Raw genomic sequence first — 18755 nt, 5'->3', positions numbered from 1 at the left:
GCCACCAGGTTACAGCAGCTGCCAGACATGAGCACAGTGAGGAAGGACTCGGGGGTCGTGGGAGCAGCCGGAGGTGGGTGGCACCCTTAACCTGCCTGGGGACACAGGTGGAGAGGCAGCCTGTCGAGTGCTGAGACTCCCAGTCAAGTTCACCGAGCCCCCCCGGGACATCGCGAGAGCCATGACCAAGCGTGCCAGGGACGTGAGCCACCTCCTGTCCACCAGGACCCCCCCGGGACTCCGTGCCTTCGGTGGGCGTCTCGACTCACCAGCTGGACAAGAGAGACCCACACGCAGCCCCATCTGCACCCTCCCGGGTCTCGGACTTTGTTCCCGTGACCGATTCAAAGGTTTCATTTAGAGACCAAAGAATTCGTTCTTTTTGTTTGTTTGTTTTTTTAAAGAAACACATTTGGCCACAGCAGTTGGTGTCCCTGCCTCCTGTAATGAGTCTGACTTGGAGAGTCCTTGAACAGATCCCGAACTTGAACTGATCAATGGCGTTTGGGTGTCTGGAAATGGCTCGGGGAGCCAGCTAATTTATAATGTCACACAGGCTGGACAGGAAAACCCAGGAGGACAGACTGTCTCCTGCCTTTTCATTCCTTCTTTGGGTAAAAAGAGAAGGGAAGACAGGCAGTGCCACGCGTGGCTGTTCAGCATCTAGCAGTGAGCTCGGGCCGGCAGGACCCCCGGGACCCTGGGGCCGTTCCCCTGCCCAGACCTCGCAGCTGCACCGGGGTGAGGCCACGCACCCTGGACGCCAAGTCTGGCTGAACCAATTTGCAGAGAACACCTGTTCCTGAATTAGCCCCAGCTTGCGCCGTGTCTCGGTCTGGGCTCCCAGTGCTGCGTGAGCTCCGCCCCGCATGGGGGCTGCTGTTTGCCCATTGGCCCTACATCTTCCCTGACCCTGCGGTTGGTCTATGGTCCCGACTTGGGGGGATAAAGAAAGCACATTCCAGCTGCTGTCCAGCCACAGATGTCACAGCTGTTGACTTCATCTCCCCAAAGAGCCCTTCACCACCTGCCCCCAGCCTGGGGACAGACCTGTTGTCACGCACGTGGACCCCAAAGAGCCCGGCAGGGCTGGACCCCCGTTCCCAGCCTGACTCATGCTTCCTGGCACTCGGTGGGCACCTCGCGTACACTTCCAGACTCTGCCCTGGGAGGTGTGTCTGTGTGCTCCGTCCCTTTGAACGAAGGGTCTCTCGGCAGAGTCCCGTCTACAGGGGGGTATGCAATGGGGCCACGTGTGTAAAAGGATATTGACGTATTTCCTGAGGAGGAGGATGAAGACAGGGTCCCTCCTGGAGAGGAGACCTAGGGCGGCCCACAGCAGCAGAATTCCCCGCCTGCCTGCAGGGCGGGTTCTGTGATCTCCTTGTTTTTACATAGTAGAACCTTCTAAAACCCAGTCTTTAGGCCTCCAAGATAAGCTCTGACCCCCACCATAAGCCACCCACCACGAATATGTCCGGCACCCACAGCTGGAGGTATCGTAGGTCAGAAGTGAAACACCCCAGCTCCTGGCCCGGGCACACCACAGTCTAGTTTCAAGCAGCCCAGGGTCATTGGAGAACGTTTATGGCAGGTGGCTCGGTCCATGTTTTTCCACGTGATTGTCCCACCCCCATCCTTCAAAAGAGAAATTCATCAGTGGAAAGTTTCCCTGAGGTGGTAATTTTCCTAAATGACTTGCTGATGGCACTGCAGACAGACTGGCTCAGCTGGCCGGGAGCTGTTGATCCCACACCTCTCGTGTCCCCAGGCCATGCCTGCCATGCAGGAGACCAGAGTTCGATTCCTGGCTTGGGAAAATCCCCTGGAGGAGGGCATGGCAACCCATATCCTTGCCTGGAGAATCCCATGGACAGAGGAGCCTGGCAGGCTATAGTCCATGAGGTGGCAAAGAATCGGACACGACTGGGTGACTGTCACCTCCCTGTGTCCCCAGGCCACAGGGGGACCAGCAAGGACTGCTCGGGAACCCTTGTCCTCTGCCTCCCCCATCACCCCGCCTGCTGAAACCGCTGCTTCTTCCAGAGCGGAAGCAGGGCTGGTTGTCGGCCCCCCGGAAGGAAGCTCCTTCCAGAAGTCTCCCAGCCCCGGGGGACTGCCAGGAGGCCGTACCCACCCCAGCTAATTAGAGCCCTTGCTTAAGCGGCGCTTCAGTCTTTCCTGTCATTCTCACAGTGATAATGGACTTGGATGAGCGGTCACAGCCTCTCCCACATCCTGCTCCCCTTCCAGGCGGGGCGGAGTCGGGGTCGGGGAACGGGCTAACCCCCACCCCCGTCGGGGGAGCCAGGGACTGGCCACCAGGCCAAGCAGCTAGGATGTGTTCACCGGGATCCCAGGGCCAGCCCCGACTCCCCCAAAGCGAACCCTGCATCTCTGGCAAGCGTCATTAGCATTAACGTGATAAAATGGCTCACTGTAAATGTTAATAAGGTCTGCCGCCTCCGCCGCTTTGCCACTTCCGAGTGGCAGACTGGAAATGGTGCCATCCTGTAACTCCACCCAGCAGCTTCTAATCGCTCCGCTCTCGGAGCAGCCGGCTTGGCATGGAGAGCCTCAGCTTCCCTCCGTCCCCAGCCCCAGTCTCCATGGGGCCACGTTTATCCGCCTCCCTGTTCTCTTTTGTAGAGGGGGTTCAGTTTCCACAGATCCCAGTTCTCTAAGGCCGGGTGTGAATTCTCTTCTGTTTTCCCCCTAAGGAAGCACTTGCTCTCCCTGTTCCCCAGAGAGGAAGGGCAGAGGGGGGGCCAGTGCCGGCACCCCCACGGCTCCCACCCCCAACACCTGTCCACTCAGGGCTTCCTGCTCTTCCTGGTCCAGGATGTTTCTCTGTGGCTCTGCCCTGGGAGACACTGGCTCCGATTCTCCAGGCTTCACCTTCTCTCAGAATTCAAGAGGTTGCTGATTACCAACATCCTGATTAATCCTGTCCTCTGAACCATTCAGGATGGTGTCCTTCCCACTGCGCCGGGTCATCGGGGCCCCTGCGTCCCCACCCCACCATCCTTTCTTCCCAGTAAACCGTGAGAACCCAGGATGTACCTGGGGTTTGTTTCGGAGCCTCACCTTCCTAACCAGTGCTCATGCCAGCCTGCTGCCGGGCCCGTGAACCCCTCGGTCAGCACTTACTGAGAAGAGAAGCAAGCAGGGCCATGTCCCCAAGAGATAACCTGCGATTTGCCTAGAAAGTCGCCTCAGGACCACAAGTGTGAGGCACAGCAGACACGCACGGGTCTCAGTTTCTCTTGCAGCCCTGGTCCCAGGAACTCGCCAGGCGGTGCTGCCTGACCCCAGGGAGCCTCTACCGCTCCCGGCGCACACCTGGGTTAGGAGCGGCCCTGGGGATGGCTGGAGGCTGCGTGAACAGTGTGCCGTCCCCACACGCACGGGGTGCCACGCGCCTGGCCTCTGCACCTCCTCACTCTCGTTTTTGTCACCAGGCCGTCTTCACGCTCCTCCTCGGACCCTTCACCTTCTTTGACGTCCAGAAGACCAAGTACCTGCAGATCCTCACGTCCCTGATGAGATGGATCGGTGAGTCTGACAAGCATCTCGAGGTCTGCCTCGCTCCCCTCATTCCCAGTCTTCCTGAGACGGCCACGCGGGCTCGCAGCCAGCGCTGGGAGGTGGAGGGGGCTCCCGTGGACTCCGGAGAGCAGGGAGGAGGCAGGCACTCTGTGCCTTTTTACTGGTGCGCAAATTTTGTCCCAAAAAAAGACAAGTCATCTCGAGGTAATGTGGGCAAAAGCGGGGCTCAGCCCAGGACCACTTGTTCCGATTGTACTGGGTCCCCACCACCCAGAGGAGTGCTCCAGGGCTCCTAGAGGCCTGGATGGGGCTGGGCCCCTTCAGGGCAGGAGAGCAGCTGCTCTTTGTTCTCACAGACCTGCCACGCGACACAACCTTAAAACTCAGCGGGCCATGGTGGCCACCTCTTGAGTCCCCGGCCACTAGAGCATAAAAAAACACCATAGTACCTTCCAACTGACGCTGCAAAGAGCAAGACCCCCACTGTCCTTGGGGGAGCTCGGGGGTCTCCCCAACACCAGGTCGGCAGCTGGGAGTTCATTCACTTCCGACACCGTCCTGCCAGCCACCCGGAAGGGCCGGGACCCACTTGGGCCCACGACCGGAGGGCGTGCAGTCACCGTCACCCCCGTCCCCGGCAGGTGCTCTGGGATCAGTTGCACACTGGTTTTGGTCTCAAAGATGCTGTTGCTGTTCTGGTTGATGGGCCTGGCAGAGGGGTCTCCCCAGCACCCCAGGATCCCCGGGGGGCACGTGTAGTGTGAGGTCCTGTCTGTGTGTGGTGAGCGGTGCCTGTGTCAGAGGAGAGAGGTTGTAGGAGGGAGAGAGGAGGCTGACGGTAAATAAAGGGTGGGTGTCTGGCACGGACACCAGGCGGCCCCAAGCTCGGGTCAGACCCGCCTCCACCCGCAGAGGCTGCGCTGAGCTCCCAGCGCTAGCTGGGCCCCGGGGTGCCTGGGCATCTCCCGCAGCCCCTGCCCCTCCCAGTCCTGCTCTTGGGGTCCTCGCCTTCCTCCAGGACGGGGCTCACGGAGTGGAGCCCACGGCTCAGCTGCTTTAGAAAACGGGCTGCTCTTTTCCCCAGCGTGGGCCTCCGCGGCCCGCTGTGACCCCGCTCTGTTTCTCCTCCTCCCGGCCGGAGCCTCTCCCTTTAGGGCAGCGAGGGGACCTCAGGGGGCCTCCGCCAGTCTCCACCTGCAGCCCCTGGGCTCTCGGAGGCAGCCCCTGGCAGGGCGGCGGGGCGAAGTGGCCGTGGCCTTGAGAGAGGGCGCAAGGCGGTGACACGGCTGTCGCTGCAAGTCCCTTGCCCCTCTTCTCCCTCTGATCCGAGAGAGAATCAATCGGCCGCAGCCTCTCCACTAACCGTGGGTGACAGCTCAGGCCTGTCATTTGTCTCCCTGAGAGAGTCAGGCCTCTGGGCTCGAAAAGGAAAGCCGTCTCTGACACGAAGCCCTCTCGGGTGGAAGCCCAACCACCCAGTGATGTCAGCCCTCTGACAGGTAGCTGAGCCTGGGGTTCAGTTCCCGCTGGAGCCACCTGGGCATTTTCCTTTGCAGACCTGCTCAAAGGGGTCTCCCTGGTCCTGACCCCAGAGCACAAGACAGAGCAGGATCGGGGGGACAGGGAGCAGAAATTGTTTACCCAGGGAACCGCCAGGCAACCCCGCCACAGGAGGGAGCAAGTCACCCCTGCCCGTGGGATATCGCGGTGGGTGTGGGGCGTCTCGATTCTGGCCCCAAATGACCCCAGGTAATTTTTCTAGAACTCCTGCAGAGGCAGTGAATGCCCTGGCCCTGTTTGTCCTCTCGAGTGTGTGCCAAGTTGTCAGTTTGTGATGAGCCCCCTCTTCATTTTGCTGCTGAATGGCAGCTCTGTGGCCAGATCCCCCCTGCCTTCCCACTTCCCGCGCACCCTGTCGCTCCCCACCGCCCAGATTAGGGCCCAGGATGTCTGGGGGAGCCAAGCGGGGAGGGGAGATAGGGTGGCAATCAGCTGGCTTGGGTTCTTGGAAGGCACAGGGAAGAAGGAACACCGAAGGGACCGGAAAATCATAAATAGATGTGCTGAGCCGGAAGCTTTCTCGTGCGTAATTAGGAGTTTGTTCTGCCATCTGTTGAGGCCAGGGCAGACTGCAGGGACCCCGCCTGAGCACAGCCGTCCCCCACCCCCCACCCCAGAGCTCCAGACGAGCTGAGAAGCCTGCGGGCCGGTCCCTCCACCAGAAGCCCCTGGTTGCGATCTAAAGGGCTGATGGCCTTTGCAAATAACCACGTGTCAGGAAAACGTCAGAACATGTCTGACAAGCGCCACCATTGATTTCTTTTGCTGCTCAAATAAGTTCTGGGGGGGACCAGGTGGCTGAGTTTGGGAGACCCGGAAGATACAATGAGACCGTGTAGAAAGCGCTGTCTGCACAGCGCTCAGCGTCCAGACACCAGCCCCGCGCACACCCTCACCATCGTCATCTCTGGCCACCATGTCCCAGGAGTGGCCCCAGAGTGAGCCTCTTTTGGGGCTGGCCAGGAGGTCAGGGACGTGGCCCGAATCACTCCAGAAAGAGCTGTGTCCCTGGGTATCCCCGCCGAGATCTGAGAGCATTGCCGGCTGCCACTGTCTGACCTCCCCGCCCCACCCCCCGCCCAGCGCTGGGCCCCAGGCCCACCAGATGGGATGCCTCCCTGCTCTCCACCAACGTCACCCCCACGTCTTCAAGGAAAGCCCGAGCCTCCCAGTAATGAGACGCAGGCCGGCCTCACAGAGAGGCCGGGCTTCCTCCTAACTCCTAGTTCTCACCGTCAGCCACGCATCCACCAGGGACACTTAGGGGACGCAGACGACAGTGCTGTCCTTCAGGCCCACAGTCCCAGCAGCTGTGACCCCAGAGCTGGAGCCTTCAGCTGCTTAACTGACCGCTGCGGACCGTGGCCCCTGGGGCGCCTAGGGCGTGGGCCAGGGGGGCGGCTCTCAGGCTGGAAGGGGCCACAGCAGCAGCATCCCTTCACCCCCATTACCAACATCCCCTGCAACACACCCCACCCCCAGCAGACACCTCCCGCTCTGGGACACAGCTGGCTCGGCTGTGGGCGCCCCGTTCAGTGTTATTAAAAAACCGCTTCTCTCTAATAAAGGCAGCTCTGGCGTGGCAGCCCTCCTCGGGCTGGGCTGTTAGGGACCCACAGGGCTGCCTTCCCTCTGATCGTGTATTCAGAGCAGCACCACGCGCGTTATTCCTGTCTCTGTGTTCCCCTCAAAGTGGGTCAGGCACCATCCCCCTCAGCGGTCTGTGCATACGCTGGAGCCGCGTGGATTTCCTCGGCCCCCGCACACCCCACCTCCCCCTGGCAGGTGCCCCAGATTTGTCCTCCAGGCTGAGCCAGCAGGGAGAGGTGGGACCCAGGGCTGGTGGCCCGAGTGGCAGAAGGTCCCCAGGAGGGGACGTCACCCGGGAACACGAGGGGTCCGATTTTGCCTGTCCCCAGAACTATCTGTGGCCGAGTGGCCAACTCCCCCCATGGATCCATGACTGATCTCAGCTGAGCGTCTCCTGCTGGGACTGCTCTGATCCGTCACCACCAGCAGTCCGGGGTCATCCGTGCCTGGGCCATCTGTTCCCCACATCCTGTTGGCTCGACAGACCAGCTCGGTGTTTGAATTCCTTCACGGCCACTCAGTGCTGTCCCCTCATGCAACTGGTGCTTCTTGGAAGGCCAGGAAGGAACACCCCCAAATAAAAGTAGCACATGGACCCCCATCTGCCCTCCCAGCCAGGCTTCGTCCTGAGCCATTGCTGCTGCCCCCAACCCCGACATGCCCCACCTCGGGCCACTGTCCAGGGCTCTCCTTGTGTCCACACAGCCAGTGGAGGGGATCCAGGAAAACCTTTCTATGTATGTTTTACTCTGGTCTTAATTTTATTCTTGGTTTTCCAAAAGTTTTCTCTGCAGATGCAGAGATTAGTTGAAAGAAGAACCGGAGGATGCTGTCTTAAGGCTCTTAGGGTAGAGAAGACACTTAATTAAAGCTTGCTGAAGGGCGAGCCGCTTGTCACCAAATGACCCCTTTCATTAGCGGCAGGGCTGACCTCAGAGCCCGGCTCGGCCCCAAGCAAAGACCCTGGCTGGCTCTCCTCTCTGAGCGGCCTCTGTTGTCGGCAGCTCTGCCCTGCACATGGCTGACACTTGTGCTGACCTGGCCTTCAGGCAGGGACTCCTGCTTGTCCAGGAGATCGGCAGGTCAGCTTCCTGGACTCTAGCAGAGAGAGTGGGGTGAGGCCCAGACAGGCGAGGTGCCCGACGGACTTACACGTGCTCCTCCGCTCAGAACCAGGCTGCCTGCGAGCCAGGGTGAACGCCAGCCAGGCAGCTGGGTCAGGAGGCCGTGTCGGAGGAGCTGTGGCCCCGAGCAGCCCCGGAATCTGCCTTCAGACCCCGGGGAGCCCCATGCCCTTGTCACAGCTCTGCCTCCCCTCTTTCTGGCTTTCCTGGTTTCTCTCTGCATCCAGCCGCTGCTCATCAGCTGCCTTAGTGGGCTCAGGCTGTCGTAACGATACCATGAACCAGTGCCTTAAACAGCAGAGGTCTATTTTCTCAGTTCTGGAGCTGGATGCGCAGGATCAAGGAGCCTTCAGGGCTGGTTTCTGGTGAGACCTCCCTCCCTCGCTTGTAGGTGACCACCTGCTCACCGTACCGTCACATGGCTTTTCCTCTGTGTGTGCAGACAGCGTGTGCTCTGTCTCCCCTCTCTCTTTTTAGAAGAGCACGTGGGACTCCCCTGGTGGTCCAGTGGCTAAGAGTCCACCTTGCAGTGCAGGGGACACGGGTTCGAAACCTGGTCTGGGAACGTCCCACATGCCACGGAGCAGCTTAAGCCCGCGTGCCCTAGAGCCGGTGCTCCGCAACAAGAGAAGCCCGAGCACCACAGCAGAGAGTAACCCCTGCTTGTCCCAACTAGAGAAAGCCCACGTGTAGTAATGAAGACCCAAAGCAGCCAAAAATAACTAAATAAAAATTTTTTTAATTTCTTAAAAAAAAAAAAAAGCACATATCCCATCAGATTAGGGTCCACCCTTCTGATCTCATTTGACCTGTAACAGCTCTTTAGCGGCCCCATCCCTAGCTGCACTGGCCGGCAGATTCTTCCCAGCACCCCCTGGGAAGCACAGTCACCCCATGTGCGGTCACATCAGGGGTTAGGGCTTAGACATCCGAATCCGAGGGGGAAGGAGTAAGAAGAAAAGGTTTAGAAAGGACTGAGCCGCCTTGGGGAAAAGTGACGGTGTGGAAGTTTTATGTTTCTGATCTCCCCAAAGATTAGTCTGCCTGCCAGCCAGAGGCCCCTGGGCTGCGCTCTCCCAGAGATTACAAACAGAGCCAGCTCAGACAGCTTAAGAAAAACTGAGAGCCCGCCCTCCCAGCCGCCACTTGCCATGCCTTGAGGGTGTGGAAAGTCGAAGGTTGAAAAGGCCAGAGCTCTTGATTTTGTACTTAAGGCTTGATTGCTTCAGAGACTCAAATACCTGCCCTTGATCAACGACCCGCTCCTCCTGAGACACTTGAGGCTCTGCCCTGAGTCCTTCTGGAGGAGAACCTCCATCCCCTAAGTTGATTACTTAAACGCCCTTCTTTCCTGCCTCTGAGATGATAATGATGCCCACCAAGCTCGAATCCTCTGGAAACCTCAGGGGCTGATCCAGCAGGGAAGGCGGTCAGATCCAAAGTCCCTTCCTTCATCAAAACCCAGGGGACTTGTGCGAGTTACGCAGGCAAGGCCAGAGACCACAGAATGTCTTGTGGGCCTGGCACAAAATCTGACCCAGGGCCACGGTGCTTCTGGAGCCGAGTGCATCTGCTCAGGGAGCTTCCCTTCTCCCCCGAGGGCGCCCCTCCCCACCAGAGAGCGAGTGTGTCCTTGTGTCCTGTCCCCTCTGAGTGTGAAAGGAGCCTCTGCCCCGACCACAGCCTGAACTCAGGCGGGAGGGCGATGACCCGAAGGATGGGCTGAAATGGGCGCTGAAGAGCCCAAACAGTTCCCTTCTGGTTCCCACCCAGCCTCGTACAGAAAGCAGACGCTGAGTCCCTACAGCCAACCTGGTGTTGGGGACAGCTTGCCCTCGTATGACCTTCAGCGGAGCAGGAAGAGGTGGCTCTGGTTCACAGAGCAGGTGTGAGCGGCCTGCCCCAGCTCCTCCTCGTCCCCCAGAGATTAGCTGACACCTCGGCCAGAGACGCTCAGCAGGGAAGGGTCATGACTGTGACTCGACCTGAGCGGGGTCACGGGTTGACCCCAGGACCCTCCTTGCACAGAAGGAGAATTGGGTGAGGACTTGGGATTTACAGGTTTTCTTGCTGGCCTGGGCTATCAGGATAGGAAATAAGGTTTCTGTGATGATAAAAGAGACGGACACGTTTTTGAGTGATTGCTGCGGGACAGACCCTGCCCTGTGCTTATTCAGTTCAGTTCAGTTGCTCACTCGTGTCTGACTCTTTGTGACCCCATGGACTAAAGCACACCAGGCTTCACTGTCCATCACCAACTCCCAAAGCTTGCTCAAACTCATGTCCATCGAGTCAGTGATGCCATCCAACCATCTCATCCTCGGTCGTTCCCTTCTCCCGCCTTCAATCTTTCCCAGCATCAGGGTCTTTTCCAACGAGTCAGCTCTTCGCATCAGGTGGCCAAAGTATTGGAGTTTCACCTTCAGCATCAGTCCTTCCAAAAAATATTCAGGACTGATTTCCTTTAGGATGGACTGGTTGGATCTCCTTGCAGTCCAAGGGACTCTCAAGAGTCTTCTCCAACACCACACTTTAAAAATATCAATTCTTCTTCACTCAGCTTTCTTCATGGTCCAACTCCCACATCCATACCTGACTACTGGAAAAACCATAGCTTTGACTAGACGGACCTTTGTCGCCTTTTTAAATAACATCTTATTCCATGTCCCCAGGCCCACGAGCGTCTCCGTTTTTTAAAGGTGATGAAACAGAGGCACTAAGAAGCTAAGTAACCACCGCAGGCTCACCCAGTTCAGGACAGGGCCAGGAGCTGAGCCCAGTGCAACTCAAGGACTGAAGCTCTTTCAGAAGGAAAGCAGCGGCCCCCTCCCTCTCCTGTTCTCTCCGAGGGGTTAGAGCTTTGCAGGCTGAGCTGCCACTCCCAGCCCTGACCTGCGTGTCCTGGGAACCTGCCCTGTGGCTCTCTGTTCCCAGCCAGTCCTATTCTATAAGGAACGATAGCCCAGCCACTTGTTCCTGCTTTTAGGGCCGAGAAACTGCCTGATCTTCAGTGTTCTCAGCTCAGGCTGACGTTACCCCATCAGCTCCTCCCAGGCCTCCTGAATCTCAGGGTTGGGGGCTGGGGGCAGCCCAGCTCTGATGACCCAACCTCCAAGGGCACTGGGGGTTGAAGGAGGAAGCTGGAATCTCTTGGGACCCAGCTCCCTGCCTGGAGCGCCAGTGCCCGAGCTGGGATGGGCACGCAGGGCCATTCGTAATCATCAGCCATGGCACACTGATTCCCCGCTTGGGGAGGAGGGCACCGTGCCCCTGACAGCCGCCTTGATGGACGGCCTGCGCCTCGCAAGTGAGGGAACAGGGCCACTCGCGGGGCCCTGAGAGCAGCAGGGTGTTGGGGGGGCATCTGGAGCCAGGCCCAGAGCTCAGGGAGGGAGGTGGCACCAGGCCCCTCCCGGGCACTGCACAGCACAGCGCTGGCTGCGGGCCAGGGGCTGGGCTGCCGGCACAGCCCCCGCCCAGGGCACCACTGGAAGGAGTCCACCAGCTTCACCCTTGGCTCTCAGTCGTGGCTGCTCGTGTTTGTGTGCTCCGGGGCCCTCGGGGATCAAGGATGAGGGATCTGGCCTTAGTGGACACGTGTCCCCTCTCCTTCCGTGACAGCTGTGTTCCTCTCAGGGCCCGCAGAGGAGACAGCAGGGGTCAGGGCTGGGCTCAGGCCGGTAGGCAGAGTCCCCCCACCTTCCAGAGGAGCTCTGTTCTAGCTCAAACTTCTACCGAAAGGACTGACTGACTGACCCAGGACCAGAAGCCACTTCCGAAATGCCCCCAGCAGTGCATCCCCTCCCCTCTGCAGGGCAGGCCACCCAGGTGGTCACAGCCCCGGGCAACTGAGAGCTCTCGTTTCCTTGGGCTTTTTAAAGACAACCCAGTTTCACACCTCAGTCCTGTGTCTCTTAAGTGTCATGTGCAAATCAGGGCAGGTGACCAAGGGGCGTTTCTTGGCGGAGCACTCTAGGGGCCTCACTGATGACTTGTTATCTGTCCTGAGCCTGCGTCTTGGTATAAGAGTTTACTTTGACCCCCATACTTGAGGCCTCTGATGTCCCCGGGAGTGAAAGCTGGCAATGACGTGACCCCACTGACCTGAGGCTGCCAACTGGACGTGCCTGAGCCGGAGGCCCGTCCTGGTGTGGACTTTACTTTCAACCTGACCTCCTCAGAAAAGGAATCAGGGAGATGTCTCCTCCAAGCTGTACGCTCAGGGTTCAGGAACAGAGATTCGGACTTGCCTTCCGCTCCTGTCTGTCTCTCTGCCTTGTCTCTCTCCCTCTCTCTGTCTCTCCCTGCTGAGGCAGTGCAGGAGCAGCTCAAGGTGGATCAATACTCTGAGGGTGGAACAGGGCATGGCAGCGAGTGCGACCAGGGGCCCTGACCCTGTCCCGCCCACTTTGGGCTGACCCTCCCCTCCTGCACCGCGACAGGGACAGCCCTACTGGTTCTTCCAAAGCGACTCTGGCGCCTGGCTCCCTTCTGTGAGCCCCAGGTGGTCTTCTCTCCTGGCTTGGACCTCCTGAGACTCGGCTCTCCCCATCGCCCCACCATAGCTCACATGGCTGTTAGCCAGTCATTTCTTTCGCTGTCATTTCTCCCCTATAAGTTCCACCAGCTGGGCCCCCTGGACTGTAGGCTCTAGAAGGACTAGGACTGTTCCTATTGGCACAGGACACCATCCACAGATGCTCAGAGTAGTTACCAGCACAGGGGACCCTCAGGACATCACCGCTAAATGAATGAATGAATGGTCCTGGTGAGCCCCCTGATTCACACAAAACAGGCCCGGTTGTTTTTCCCCCGGGCTGGTGCCGCCAATATTAAAAGAGAAGCCTCCTGACCCCGCTTGTTACCCTGCAGCTGCCCCTTCCGAGGCCGACAGCCGCTCCTCGGGCGACGTGTGACAGGCCCCTAGCTGCTCTCCCACCCCCAGGGCTGCCTCCCCAGCAGCCTGGTGTGGGACGCAGGTGGAAGTGGATGGATGTGGACTGCAACCCCAGCCATCACACAGGCTGTCTGAACGCAGCCTGTGAGGCTCGGAGAGAAGCCCGCCGTGTGTGCCCTGGGGAACTGCAGGTTCTGCCTGCCCAGACGTCAGGATGCTCACTGCCCTGTCCCCTCTCCCACGCGGCTGCAACCCGGGGACGCGAGCTGTCCGTGGTGGCGCCCGAGCCCTGGGCGTCCGGTGTGCACTCAGAGCCCTGCTCTCCTGGCCGCATCTGTCGCTCACACCCTGTCACCCTCGTTTCATCTTGATTTACAATCAGACCCAATGAGTTTTTGGAGCAGCCATCTCCTGGGGACGGGACAATCAATCTAGTTCAACAGCTGAACTCTGCTCCCCTGGCCACCCCAGGGGAGGGAAGGGCCCGGAGGGAAGGCGTGTGGTGCCCAGGGCAGGACCGGGTGGCTCTGGGGAAGTTGGACCTCGAGCCCCCAGTGCCATGACCCCTCAAGGTCAGAGCCACCCGTCAGGACCGAGCAGGTAGCTCGTTCTGAAGCCAGCAAGCCAGTTTCTGCCTATGTTTCTTACTACGACTTGGTGATTTAGAGCTGAGGAGGACGATGAGTAGAGACGCGCCAGCCAGCCTCCTAGCTGGAGGGAGCAGGGATAGGCTCACGTCCAAACAGCCAGCTTCTCCTGCCTCCTGCACGCCCACCAGACCCAGAGCCCCTCGGCCAAGTTCAGCAGAGCTCTGGAGGGTTTACCACGTGCCTCTTTCACAGCACGCGCCAGCCTCGGCCTGGGCCGGGGTAGTGCCAGTTCTCCACCAGACACTCGGGTGGTGGCAGGGTAGGGCTGAGCTCCTGCCTTGTAGCAGCTGCCCTCTTGGCCTTGGCCCTGCCTCAGGTGGCCGACCTCTGCTACCAGAACTGTCAGCTGCAGCCTCTTGACTAGCTAACCACCAGGTGGGCCCGGGGCCAGCTGTAGCCACCCCACCCGCTCAGCTCTGTTCTGTAACCCTCTCTGGCCCAGGGCAGACTCCCTGCCTAGTCGCTTCAGTCGCTTCCAACTCTTTGTGACCCCATGGACTGTGGCCCACCAGGCTCCGCTGTCCATGGAATTCTCTAGGCAAGAATGCTGGAGTGGGTTAGCATGCCCTCCAACAGGGGAACCTTCCCAAACCAGGGATCGAACCCATGTCTCCTGTGGCTCTTGCATTGCAGGAGGATTCTTTACCACTCAGCCACCAGGGAAGCCCGAGACTCCCTGGCACGTGGGGGACTCCACCACCACCCTGTCCGGCCTTTCCCCTGGGTCCCCCCCACCCCCCGCCATCATATCCTGCCCCAGTGCACTTTCTGGATGCGGCTCTCCTACACAGATCTCTGACCCGCCCCCCCAACCCTGCACCCACCCCGAGAAAACAGACGAGCCAGACCACCGGGGTCTCGGGTGTCCCTGAGGGGCGAACTGGGTTGCCACTTCCCCTTGACTGACCAGTACTGGCAGGACCTGTGATGCCTTCGGTCATGGGGCCCCCGCAATCAGGAGCAGCAGGGATGGGTGCATCTGAGAGCCTCAGAAACAAATCATCGTCTTTATTGGCAATTTCCACGGCCTGTTTCCTGGCTCCCCTCCTCCCGACTAGTGCCTGGCAGCGTCGGCAGCTCCGATTAAAAGTAATAGATGACAGTTCCACCCGTCCTGCTCCCAAGTGTCACTGTGGGCAGACGGCAGTCTGGCTTCCCGGGCGTCCTCGGAGAAAGGGCTCCCTTCCGGGGAGCGGACGGTGTGACCTGGCCTGAAGGGCACAGTGGGGAGACCCCCAGCCTCCTACCTGGGAGGAGCCCCAAGCCTGCGACAGCCTGGCAGGCAGGAGCCACGTGGCCGGCAGCCAGGCTCTTCAGCCACTGTCCCTTCACCTCGCTTGCATCACTGCCCAAGAAATGTCAGGTGTCACGGTGGGCTTTACCTGAGCCGTGGGGGCCCAGGCTGGAGGGGCTGTCGGGTCTGGTCTGAGCAGAGACAGCAGGGGTGTGTGGACCCTGGCACTGGAGACAGGAATGCCCAGGGTCTCTGGGTGTGCGGAGTGCCTAACAGTGGCCGTTCTGGGAACTCTGAATAACAGATTCGGGAAGCCAGAGACTCGGCGTCCACAGGATCAGCAAGGGCGTCTGTCTTCCAGGCGCCGATGTTCAGGAGCGCCGGCTCGGGGTGTGAGGGCCGCTGTAAGAGTGCAGCCAGCCCAGAGCTCTGTCTGCTCTCAACAGTCCCCGATCCCCTTCCCTTTCTGCAGCATACCCGGGGCAGAGTGGCTTCCTGTCCAGGAGAACAGAGCCACACAGCCTCGGCCTCTAGCCTTGGCCTCAGCTCCCCCAGCATTGGCCCCCAGTGCTGTTTCTTGCCTCAAGTGACTCTGGGTCCCGTCCTCCACCCAAGGCTGCCACCCTCCGTCCCCCCTGCCCAGGAGGACAGCTCCTCCCAAGGGCTCTGTGCCCTCCACCCCCGCCCCGCAACCCCGATCCTCAGACAACCCAGTCTTTCAAACCAAACAAAGAAGAGCGACCAGCACCCTGCTCCAGGCCTCCCCCTGCCAGGAAGCTGGTGGGAAACCCCTACCCCTGGGGCCCGTAGGGAGCCTGCACTCCTCCGAGGGGACTGATCGCCCTCCTGCCGTGCCCAGCAACTCCCCCAACACGCACCTTCCTATACCTGCGGGTGGGGGGAGTGGGCAGGATGTCCCCAACAGCAGCAGCCACTGCCGGCCTGCACCCAAGGACGACTCTCCCAACCTTGGGAATCTTAATGTGCTTTCTCTCGGGGCTCAGGTCCTGTGGTCGCCGCCCCCAGACCCGAGACAGGCCCCGGGTGGGGCTGCCCCTCCTCCCTGCCTGCCTGACCCCCGTCCTGTCTTGCAGCTTTTGCCATCATGATCGTGCTGGCCCTGGTGCGCATTGCGCACGGGCGTGGGGAGGGGCACCCTCCGCTGGCAGACCTCTCGGGCGTCCGGAACCTGCTGGGCGTGTGCGTCTACTCCTTCATGTGCCAGCACTCCCTGCCGTCGCTCCTCACCCCCGTCTCCTCCAAGCGCCACCTCACGCGCCTGGTCTTCCTGGACTACGTGCTCATCCTGGCGTTCTACGGGCTCCTCTCCTTCACTGCCATCTTCTGCTTCCGTGGCGACAGCCTGCTGGACATGTACACCCTCAACTTTGCACGCTGCGACGTGGTGGGCCTGGCTGCCGTGCGCTTCTTCCTCGGCCTCTTCCCCGTCTTCACCATCAGCACCAACTTCCCCATCATCGCCGTGACCCTCCGCAACAACTGGAAGACACTCTTCCACCGTGAGGGGGGCACATACCCCTGGGTGGTGGACCGCGTGGTGTTCCCCACCATCACCCTGCTGCCCCCCGTGCTGGTGGCCTTCTGCACCCACGACCTGGAGTCCCTGGTGGGCATCACGGGGGCCTACGCGGGCACGGGCATCCAGTACGTCATCCCGGCCTTCCTGGTGTACCTCTGCCGCAAGGACACCCAGCTGGCCTTCGGCTACGGGACCGTCAACAAGCACAGGTCCCCCTTTCGCCACACCTTCTGGGTGGGCTTTGTGCTGCTCTGGGCTTTCTCCTGCTTCTTCTTTGTCACCGCCAACATTGTCCTCAGCGAGACTAAGCTCTGACGGCAGGACGTGTCTGGTGACGAGAGGGATAGGAGCCCCCCACCGGCAGAGCCCAGAGCTCGTTGCCTCCCTGGGCGCAGCGGGGCAGGCAAGACCCAGGCTCTTGGAGGGGACCTCCTCCCCACCCAGGATTCGACACAGCCTGCACCTCACCGAGGTCGCTGTCCTCCAGGTCCTCTTGCCTGGGGCTGCCCCCGCCAGCCGAGTCCCACAGCAGGGCCACGCAGCTGCTCCGAGGCTCTCGTCTGGTTACTGGACTCGAGTCCTCTGCTTCGGAACTGTGGAAGCGCAGTGCTGGCACACTGCCATTATTTATACCAGACACGTGTCCCCCAGCCTCTCTCCCAGCCCCTCCTGCATCTCTGGGAAATCCGCTCCACCAGGGTGAGCCCAGAGCCCTCCTGTCCTCCCCACTGGGCCTGGCAGGGCTCACCTTTCCGCCAGGCCTGGAGGTGCCAAGCACCTCTCCTAGGGGAGTGCCAGGCCAGCCGGTGACAAGGACCGGATGTGCTAATTGGTCCCAGGGGCCCAAGACCAAAGCAGTGAAGGCCACGCGGAGGGCACCAACATCTGTCCCGGGCTCCTGAGTCCATGATGACTCTGGAGCAGCGGGCGGAAGCAGCCCTTTCCTCGCAGACACAGCAGCCCACACATCCCTGGAAGGGATCCTTGGGCCTCCTGCAGTGCCAGGGTTGGGGGGGCACAGGCCAGCATACAAGGGGCACTGGAGTGGCCCCCCGGCTGTCACCACTGTGGCTGGGAGCACCCCAGGCATGTAGCCCATGGTTCCCACCCCGTAAGAGAGGTCACGCCTGCCCCCACTCCATCACTAACAGGGGCTCCCTTTCAAGCCAGACTGTGGGTACAACCCTGATGTCCATGCTCTCATGTCCCTTGGGTGCCGTGGGGTGAGATAGGGCCCTGCTCACCCTTCCCATGGAAGGAGGGCCAGGTTCCCGGGCACCTCACCAGCTCCACATGGTAACCCCCACCCCCACAATCATGCATGCACCTGCTGGGCCAGCCTCCCTGGGAGACACAGGTGACTCGAATGAACTGCATTTTCAACGTGCCTTCTGCTTCAGGACCCGGGGGCTCCTCCTGGCCCTCCCTGGCGAGCCCCCGGCCCTGGGCCTAATCCTCCTGTCCTGGAGCCCAGAGCAGTGGACAGGAGCAGCCTCTGGGGTGGGGTCCCTGCCCCTCCGTCCTTTGATCTCAGTGCCTTGCTCGGCTCTCCAGGGAATCCCGGCAGCCTGCTCCCCGCCCCCTCCACCCCCGCGCATCTCAACTGTCTTCAAACTTTGGACAGAGCATGGACGCCAGGTCTTCTGAGGCCCACGGGTGGTTTCGCGGAGGGGAACACGGGCTTTGCAAGAACACGGGGAGTCCGTGGGCAGTCCCAGCCCTCCCCGGGGCAGCCCCCGGCCTGTGAGAGTCCAGTGTCTCAATCGGCCGCGACCTGCTTTCTCACTCTTGTCGCGCATCTTCCGTCCTCACAGCTCGTCCAATGTACTGTTCTCTTGCATCCTCCCGGAAAGATGCCCCTTCCCCGTTTGCCTCCCAGGAGGCCTTGCGGGGTGGGCGGGGCCGGGATGTGTCCGCCCCCTGGGGCCGGGACCCTCCCTGGGGCTGTCCAGCTGTTTTGCTGAAAAGTCAATTAAAACGTCTGTGCTTACCCTTCTCCAATTACATTTTCCTCTTGCTTAAGGACAAAGCGAATCAAACCATCCTGCCGCCTCAGGCTCCAAACCAAATTTTGGACACAAATTTATTAGCGTCGTAAAGCCAGGTTGATTTATGTGGCAATCTGGAGCTGACAGCCGCGGAGTCGGGCAGCCGCGTTCCGCTCCGCCTCCCAGCCGAGCAGCCACAGTCCCGGAAATAAGTGGCCGGAGGTGTCCACACCACTGATGGCAAACCAGGGCGCCTCACCCCTGCCGGTCTGGGCTCCTTTGCTCCTTGCTGTTTGCCTAACGTCTGTCCTGCTGGAGGTCAGATGGGGTCAGCGTCTTCTCTGCTGCTGATGGCCCCGGAGGACAGGGGCTGAGGTCCTGACAGCTGGCCGGTCCCCAGGTGCTCACCTTGCCCGTCCAGCACGTTCGGCTGTATTGACACCCGCTTAGGGAGGTGGGCAAGTGGGGTGATGGCTTCTAGTCTACAGAGGGCCCTGGGGTCAGTGGTGGGGAAGCTAGAAAAGGATGCCAGCCTGACCTGGCTCGGGTCCAAGTTGTTGCGGAGGAGGCCCCAACCCGATGCCATTCACCTGCCCTGACTGCCCCAGACTGGCCCTGAGGGC

At 60.5% G+C, this 18755-nt stretch overlaps 1 protein-coding gene across 1 annotated transcript in view; it reads left to right on the top strand.

Annotated features, from left to right (window-relative positions):
- TMEM104 (transmembrane protein 104) overlaps nt 1–18148 on the top strand; it is a 71592-nt gene extending 53444 nt beyond the window's left edge. The window contains exons 9-10 of the mRNA NM_001435039.1: nt 3462–3555; nt 15699–18148. Coding sequence (NP_001421968.1) covers nt 3462–3555; nt 15699–16459 — 855 coding nt within the window. The 3' untranslated portion in view covers nt 16460–18148. The remainder of the gene's footprint in view (nt 1–3461; nt 3556–15698) is intronic.
- The last annotated feature ends 607 nt before the right edge of the window (nt 18149–18755 follow it).

Source organism: Bos taurus, chromosome 19 (assembly GCF_002263795.3).
Source record: "Bos taurus isolate L1 Dominette 01449 registration number 42190680 breed Hereford chromosome 19, ARS-UCD2.0, whole genome shotgun sequence".
Lineage (NCBI taxonomy): Eukaryota > Metazoa > Chordata > Mammalia > Artiodactyla > Bovidae > Bos > Bos taurus.
Note: the sequence above shows the minus strand (reverse complement) of the source record. Positions and strands in the feature narration are given on the sequence as shown.